Source organism: Salvelinus namaycush, unplaced genomic scaffold (assembly GCF_016432855.1).
Source record: "Salvelinus namaycush isolate Seneca unplaced genomic scaffold, SaNama_1.0 Scaffold105, whole genome shotgun sequence".
Lineage (NCBI taxonomy): Eukaryota > Metazoa > Chordata > Actinopteri > Salmoniformes > Salmonidae > Salvelinus > Salvelinus namaycush.
The window spans coordinates 86,175-95,863 of NW_024057731.1; the positions used below are offsets into that span (position 1 = coordinate 86,175).

A 9,689-nucleotide genomic window follows, 5' to 3' on the forward strand; every position below is an offset into this window, starting at 1 on the left:
GGGCCACTACGACTACAGCCCAACTCTGTGTGGGCCACTACGACTACAGCCCAACTCTGTGTGGGCCACTACGACTACAGCCCAACTCTGTGTGGGCCACTACAACTACAGCCCAACTCTGTGTGGGCCACTACAACTACAGCCCAACTCTGTGTGGGCCACTACAACTACAGCCCAACTCTGTGTGGGCCACTACAACTACAGCCCAACTCTGTGTGGGGCCACTACAACTACAGCCCAACTCTGTGTGGGCCACTACGAGGCCAAATGCATTTATATAGCTTCCAAAATAAATAAAAAATCAGCGGTGAGTGGCAATATGGAGGCTCAGTGGCTTCAAAACAACACCCCCTGTGAGTCACCTAGTGTATGTATAAATCATTGTGCCAGACTCTCGCTCCCACTCACTCGTGCGTTTTGTCAGTGTTCTCAAGTTCAGAAATCCCCTGGGGATCCTCCTAAATCTACATCGAGGCAACATTTGCTTTTATTTTACTCAAGTTTGTTTGTTAGGCTAAACTTTAGTCTTGATACACACGGACGGTGAAATCGTTTATACTGAGTTTTTAACGCTTGTTGGACGACTTTTGTCACGGCGGAGGTTGTGTTGTTTCCCCCCCCTTGTCCACTTCGCTAGTTCTTTATTTGAGAAGAGAACACATCCAACTCTAAACCAAAATGGACACGGGAGTATCTCCAGTTCGCGCAACTAAGCGGGTCGGCGCATAACGGATAAATAAACAGGATCTCTTTTAATGGACCACAACATCTTATTCTCATTTTGATAATCCTAACCACTTAAACGTTTAAGCTAATATAAATGTATTAAAGCGGAGTGGAGTGGATTATCTCGTATCATGTCAAGGACTTGGATTTCGAAATAGCCTAATTTCTCACTTTGTTTCCTCGGAGTGGAATGTGACAATCTGGGGGTTTACTTCAGTTGGATAACCCTGCTACTACTAAAATGGTATAATCGAACCGTAGCCTATTGAATGGGAGTGTAGGCTGGACTCTTCTCGTATTATGAAAAGTTTCTGCTGAAGTTTGGTGGGTTGTGGTTGGTTAAAAACGGACCATGTCGGGAGTTGTGCGGAGCCTGAGCCGCTGCCTGCTGCCGGCCGAGGCCACCCGAGAGGCGGGCGGCAGCAAGGACAAGATCCGGGAAAGGGACGCGGTCCAGGAGCGAGAGGCTCGGCGGAGGAGCCGGGAGATTGATTCCATGCTCGCACGAGAGAGGCGTGCTGTGAGGCGGCTAGTGAAAATCCTTCTCCTCGGTGCTGGAGAGAGCGGCAAATCGACCTTCCTCAAACAGATGAGGATTATTAATGGAAAAGAGTTCGACAAGAAAGCTCTACTAGACTTCCGGGACACAATCTTTGAGAATATCATAAAGGTAGCCAATATAAATACTTTAGATAAGACTTATAACCATTGTGACTCATGCAGTGAACAGGCCTATGTTATTGTAACATGGCATTTCTCCAAGGGAAAACAACGTTATTTCAATCAATTCTCCATGCACTGTATTGACACACATTAGTGCAGAGGCCCATCCTAGTTAGTTCAATTCAAAAGCTAAAGTTCTGAGTGTTTATCTCATTGACAATACATTGGATATTAGGCCCAAATCAGCTTCTACCCTATTATTTTCTACAATATATATGGAGTTTGTCACCTGAACACTGGTCCCAAGTCAGCTTCTATCCTATTATTCTCTATTGTAAATGGAGTTAGTCACCTGGACACTGGTCCCAAGTCAGCTTCTACCCTATTAGTCTCTACTGTAAATGGAGTTTGTCACCTGGACACTGATCCAAAGTCAGCGTCTACTCTCATTGACAAAACATTGGATATTAGGTCCGTTTGTGCATTTCCCTCTCTATAGAATGGGTAGGACTGGGGCAGGGAAAAACTGGTCCTAGATCAGCGGTGTCAGATGTGCACACTAAGTAAAACTGGTCCTATATCAGTGGTGTCAGATGTGCACACTAAGTAAAACTGGTCCTAGATCAGTGGTGTCAGATGTGCACACTAAGTAAAACTGGTCCTATATCAGTGGTGTCAGATGTGCACACTAAGTAAAACTGGTTCTAGATCAGTGGTGTCAGATGTGCACACTAAGTAAAACTGGTTCTAGATCAGTGGTGTCAGATAGGCACACTAAGTAAAACTGGTTCTAGATCAGTGGTGTCAGATGTGCACACTAAGTAAAACTGGTTCTAGATCAGTGGTGTCAGACAAACACACTAAGTAAAACTGGTTCTAGATCAGCGGTGTCAGATGTGCACACTAACTAAAACTGGTTCTAGATCACCGGTGTCAGATGTGCACACTAACTAAAACTGGTTCTAGATCAGTGGTGTCAGATGTGCACACTAAGTAAAACTGGTTCTAGATCAGCGTTGTCAGATGTGCACACTAAGTAAAACTGGTTCTAGATCAGCGGTGTCAGACCTTCACACTAAGTAAAACTGGTTCTAGATCAGCGGTGTCAGATGTGCACACTAAGTAAAACTGGTTCTAGATCAGCGGTGTCAGATGTGCACACTAAGTAAAACTGGTCCTAGATCAGCGGTGTCAGATGTGCACACTAGGTAAAACTGGTTCTAGATCAGCGGTGTCAGATGTGCACACTAAGTAAAACTGGTTCTAGATCAGTGGTGTCAGACAAACACACTAAGTAAAACTGGTTCTAGATCAGCGGTGTCAGACCTTCACACTAAGTAAAACTGGTTCTAGATCAGCGGTGTCAGATGTGCACACTATGTAAAACTGGTTCTAGATCAGTGGTGTCAGATGTGCACACTAAGTAAAACTGGTTCTAGATCAGTGGTGTCAGACCTTCACACTAAGTAAAACTGGTTCTAGATCAGCGGTGTCAGATGTGCACACTAAGTAAAACTGGTTCTAGATCAGTGGTGTCAGATGTGCACACTAAGTAAAACTGGTTCTAGATCAGCGGTGTCAGATGTGCACACTAAGTAAACTGGTCCTAGATCAGTGGTGTCAGATGTGCACACTAAGTAAAACTGGTTCTAGATCAGTGGTGTCAGACAAACACACTAAGTAAAACTGGTTCTAGATCAGTGGTTAGGTTTGTATCTAATGGATCAGTGGTCCCATGCATACCAGACGTACACTTTGTACCGAACTATAACACATTAACTATGACACAGTGTGACTCATGTCTGGCTCTCGTGCCACGTTCACACGCTGGTCAGAACTCGGATTTTACCGACTTTCTAAGCAAGTCTGAAACGTCAAGAGTTTCCTAGTTCTGATCAGCATGTGAACACTGCATCAGCCAGCAGACTTGGATGTGTGTGTGTGCCCGAACACGCATGAGTGTGTGTGTGTGTGTGTGTATGTGTGCCCGAACACGCATGAGTGTGTGTGTGTCACTGTAGTGAGGAAGTGACTACTAGTTTCTCTCTCTTTCTCTGATACTCACACTCACACTCACACTCACACTCACACTCACACACAGACACAGACACAGACACAGACACAGACACAGACACACACAGAGACACAGACACACACACTCACTCACACACACACACACACACACACACACACACACACACACACACACACACACACACACACACACACACACACACACACACACACACACACACACACACACAGACACACACAGACACACACAGACACACACACACACACACACACACACACAGAGAGCTAGAAACAGTTTCCAATTGTCATACTTTGTGTTTGATGGTTTATTTACAGATAGCCACTCCAACCCTCAGACATCCGTTACAAATGAAGCATGTAATGTTTAGTGAGTCAGATCAGAGGTAGTAGGGATGACCAGGGATGTTCTCTCTTTAGTGAGTCCGCCAGATCAGAGGTAGTAGGGATGACCAGGGATGTTCTCTGTTTAGTGAGTCAGATCAGAGGCAGTAGGGATGACCAGGGATGTTCTCTGTTTAGTGAGTCAGATCAGAGGTAGTAGGGGCGACCAGGGATGTTCTCTGTTTAGTGAGTCAGATCAGAGGTAGTAGGGATGACCAGGGATGTTCTCTGTTTAGTGAGTCCACCAGATCAGAGGCAGTAGGGACGACCAGGGATGTTCTCTGTTTAGTGAGTCCGCCAGATCAGAGGTAGTAGGAATGACCAGGGATGTTCTCTGTTTAGTGAGTCCACCAGATCAGAGGTAGGAGGGATGACCAGGGATGTTCTCTGTTTAGTGAGTCCGCCAGATCAGAGGCAGTAGGGACGACCAGGGATGTTCTCTTGATAAATGCGTAAAGTTGGACCATTTTCCTGCCCTGCTAAGCATTTGAAAATACTTTTGGGTACTTTTGGGTGTCAAGGAAAATGTATGGAGTAAAACGTTTTTTATTTTCTTTTGGAATGTAGTGAAGTAAAAGTTATAAAGTACAGATACCCCCAAAAACAACTTAAGTGGTACTTTAAAGTATTTTTACTCAAGTACTTTATACCACTGCTCACACACACACACACGCACGCGCACACACATGCACACACACACACGCACACACGCACTCACGCACGCACGCACGCACGCACGCACGCACGCACGCACGCACACACACACACACACACACAATTTATAAAGAAACATCTAACAACATCATATATATTTTTTAAAGCTCTTGTTTAATTACTGGGGTCTTAATGAAACACACATGTCTAAACACACATGAAAGATTTCCCCCTTTAGGTAACACTATCGACGTTCTAGAGTTTTCCCCTTTAGGTAACACTATCAACGTTCTAGAGTTTTCCCCTTTAGGTAACACTATCAACGTTCTAGAGTTTTCCCCTTTAGGTAACACTATCAACGTTCTAGAGTTTTCCCCTTTAGGTAACACTATCAACGTTTCCCTTTAATGTGGGAATTGTGATCGAATCAACTAAATATTAGCCACTTTTAATGCAACATACCAAAATAAAACCATCTATGCAAGACTTTTGTTGTAGGCAGAACGCCATTGGAGTAGGATTCTATTGCATTGACATGCACCACTCTACACAGACCTGTGCGGCATAACCAATCAGAGCTGCAGTAGGCCTATATGCAAATAGGCCATTGCCATATATGGATCTGTGCCATTCACTTTGAACTGGACTGTGTTTACAGCATGAGCGTTCGTGAGTAGATGCGCTTGTTTTGAGATCAAAGCGAGAGCTGCATGTAGCTACTTGGGCACATTTTGTTCATATCCTTTGCTAATTAGGGAGTTATTATCCCAGTTATAGATAATTTGTAGTCAGCAATGGGGGAGTGATTGCTTCCTACAAGAGCACAAAACATGTACATTTCTAGACATCTTTGAAAAGCGAGTCAGGTAAAGAGTTTTTGTTTTAGTCTTAAAGGGGCAGTGTTGTATTTTGAGACAGGCTTGAATAAGCTAAGTAGCCGATAGGCAGAAGGTAGCATCATTTGTCTGATTCTCTGTAATAATGGTATGGGAATAATAATGCATTTTATTTTGTAAGTTGGTTTCTTGCATCAAACAAGACAACATTTTCAGTCACCTCCTTGTCTGAAAAGCAAGTGGACTAATAGGTTAATGTCAGGCCCTGCTGCGCCACTTTGGAGCCCAAAAGCGGGCACTACCTCCGTGTTCACAGTAAACGCATGCTGCAAGTTGCACAGAATTTTCACAACGTTCAAGTTTGCGCTCAGCAGACCTGAAGTTTGAGGGAACATTGGTTGTAACATAGAAGAGACTCTTCTGGGTTAGCTAAATACACTTCTGTGTGTAGCATATGAAAGACCTAAGAGCTATGTGACTACCAGTAGATAGATACATACACTGTAACACTGGTTGTAGATAGATACACTGTAACACTGGTTGTAGACAGATACACTGGTTGTAGACAGATACACTGTAACACTGGTTGTAGACAGATACACTGTAACACTGGTTGTAGATAGATACACTGGTTGTAGACAGATACACTGTAACACTGGTTGTAGACAGATACACTGGTTGTAGACAGATACACTGTAACACTGGTTGTAGACAGATACACTGTAACACTGGTTGTAGACAGATACACTGTAACACTGGTTGTAGACAGATACACTGTAACACTGGTTGTAGACAGATACACTGTAACACTGGTTGTAGACAGATACACTGTAACACTGGTTGTAGACAGATACACTGGTTGTAGACAGATACACTGTAACACTGGTTGTAGACAGATACACTGTAACACTGGTTGTAGACAGATACACTGTAACACTGGTTGTAGACAGATACACTGTAACACTGGTTGTAGACAGATACACTGTAACACTGGTTGTAGACAGATACACTGTAACACTGGTTGTAGATAGATACACTGTAACACTGGTTGTAGACAGATACACTGTAACACTGGTTGTAGACAGATACACTGTAACACTGGTTGTAGACAGATACACTGTAACACTGGTTGTAGACAGATACACTGTAACACTGGTTGTAGATAGATACACTGTAACACTGGTTGTAGACAGATACACTGGTTGTAGACAGATACACTGTAACACTGGTTGTAGACAGATACACTGTAACACTGGTTGTAGACAGATACACTGTTACACTGGTTGTAGACAGATACACTGTAACACTGGTTGTAGACAGATACACTGTAACACTGGTTGTAGACAGATACACTGTAACACTGGTTGTAGACAGATACACTGGTTGTAGACAGATACACTGTAACACTGGTTGTAGACAGATACACTGTAACACTGGTTGTAGACAGATACACTGTAACACTGGTTGTAGACAGATACACTGGTTGTAGACAGATACACTGTAACACTGGTTGTAGACAGATACACTGTAACACTGGTTGTAGACAGATACACTGTAACACTGGTTGTAGACAGATACACTGTAACACTGGTTGTAGACAGATACACTGTAACACTGGTTGTAGACAGATACACTGTAACACTGGTTGTAGATAGATACACTGTAACACTGGTTGTAGACAGATACACTGTTACACTGGTTGTAGACAGATACACTGGTTGTAGACAGATACACTGTAACACTGGTTGTAGACAGATACACTGTAACACTGGTTGTAGACAGATACACTGGTTGTAGACAGATACACTGTAACACTGGTTGTAGACAGATACACTGTAACACTGGTTGTAGACAGATACACTGGTTGTAGACAGATACACTGTAACACTGGTTGTAGACAGATACACTGTAACACTGGTTGTAGACAGATACACTGTAACACTGGTTGAGGTCCAAAAGAGCAGAGTGAGTGTATGTATCCAACGTCGTCTCTCTCTATAAGGGACGCGTGTTATTGGTGGATGTGTATATATTAATGTATATATTGTGTGTATTAATGTATATATTAATGTATATATTGTTCTCCAGGGGATGTATATATTAATGTATACATTGTTCTACAGGGGATGTATATATTAATGTATACATTGTTCTACAGGGGATGTGTGTATTAATGTATATATTGTTCTCCAGGGGATGTATATATTAATGTATATATTGTTCTCCAGGGGATGTATATATTAATGTATATATTGTTCTCCAGGGGATGTATATATTAATGTATATATTGTTCTCCAGGGGATGTATATATTGAGGTATATATTGTTCTACAGGGGATGTGTGTATTAATGTATATATTGTTCTCCAGGGGATGTATATATTAATGTATATATTGTTCTACAGGGGATGTGTGTATTAATGTATATATTGTTCTCCAGGGGATGTATATATTAATGTATATATTGTTCTCCAGGGGATGTATATATTAATGTATATATTGTTCTCCAGGGGATGTATATATTAATGTATATATTGTTCTCCAGGGGATGTATATATTAATGTATATATTGTTCTCCAGGGGATGTATATATTGAGGTATATATTGTTCTCCAGGGGATGTATATATTAATGTATATATTGTTCTCCAGGGGATGTATATATTAATGTATATATTAATGTATATATTGTTCTCCAGGGGATGTATATATTGATGTATATATTGTTCTCCAGGGGATGTATATATTAATGTATATATTGTTCTCCAGGGGATGTATATATTAATGTATATATTAATGTATATATTGTTCTCCATGGATGTATATATTAATGTATATATTAATGTATAAATTGTTCTCCAGGGGATGTATATATTGATGTATATATTGTTCTCCAGGGGATGTATATATTAATGTATATATTGTTCTCCAGGGAATGTATATATTGATGTATATATTGTTCTCCAGGGGATGTATATATTGATGTATATATTGTTCTCCAGGGGATGTATATATTAATGTATATATTGTTCTCCAGGGGGTGTATATATTAATGTATATATTGTTCTCCAGGAGATGTATATATTAATGTATATATTGTTCTCCAGGTTGTGTATATATTAATGTATATATTGTTCTCCAGGGGATGTATATATTAATGTATATATTGTTCTCCAGGGGATGTATATATTAATGTATATATTGTTCTCCAGGGGATGTATATATTGTTCTCCAGGGGATGTATATATTAAAGTATATATTGTTCTCCAGGGGATGTATATATTAATGTATATATTGTTCTCCAGGGGATGTATATATTAATGTATATATTGTTCTCCAGGGGATGTATATATTGTTCTCCAGGGGATGTATATATTAAAGTATATATTGTTCTCCAGGGGATGTATATATTAATGTATATATTGTTCTCCAGGGGATGTATATATTAATGTATATATTGTTCTCCAGGGGATGCGTGTATTGGTGGATGTATATATTGTTCTCCAGGGGATGTATATATTGTTCTCCAGGGGATGTATATATTGTTCTCCAGGGGATGTATATATTAATGTATATATTGTTCTCCAAGGGATGTATATATTAATGTATATATTGTTCTCCAGGGGATGTATATATTGTTCTACAGGGGATGTATGTATTAATGTATATATTGTTCTCCAGGGGATGTATATATTAATGTATATATTGTTCTCCAGGGGATGTATATATTAATGTATATATAGTTCTCCAGGGGGTGTATATATTAATGTATATATTGTTCTCCAGGGGATGTATATATTAATGTATATATTGTTCTCCAGGGGATGTATATATTAATGTATATATTGTTCTCCAGGGGATGTATATATTAATGTATATATTGTTCTCCAGGGGATGTATATATTAATGTATATATTGTGTGTATTAATGTATATATTAATGTATATATTGTTCTCCAGGGGATGCTGAGTGTGTGATTTTCTGTCTCGGACAAGGCTGTCGTGTTTGTGTAGCTGTGTGTGTGTGTGTGTGTGTGGTGGGTGTGTGTGGTGTAAGTGTGTGTGTAGGTGTGTTTGTGTGTGTGTGTGTGTGTGTGTGTGTAGCTGTAACTGTGTGTGTGTATCTCTGTGCATGTGTGTGTGTGTGTCTGTATCTCTGTAAGACTCACCAGTTGAAACTCACTGCGTCGTGCGTAGGCGTCCTGTATCCCAGAATCCCTCCACAGAGCATCCAGCGCCAGACCATAAAGCTGGAATTCTATTGGTTCTATGGCCACTCCACCACGCCCCTCAAATGACATCACAAACATGCCGTGCTTCTCGTTTTCAGAGTTCTGCCACGGAATCCCCAGCTTGTCCCGTGCATCCACCAAAACACG

At 41.0% G+C, this 9,689-nt stretch overlaps 1 protein-coding gene across 1 annotated transcript in view; it reads left to right on the forward strand.

The window, feature by feature from the left end:
- The first annotated feature begins 424 nt into the window (after positions 1-424).
- The window catches only part of LOC120035387 (BRCA1-associated ATM activator 1-like), a 34,462-nt gene continuing 25,197 nt past the window's right edge, over positions 425-9,689 (forward strand). The window contains exons 1-2 of the mRNA XM_038982155.1: positions 425-1,396; positions 8,780-8,800. Coding sequence (XP_038838083.1) covers positions 1,079-1,396; positions 8,780-8,800 — 339 coding nt within the window. The 5' untranslated portion in view covers positions 425-1,078. The remainder of the gene's footprint in view (positions 1,397-8,779; positions 8,801-9,689) is intronic.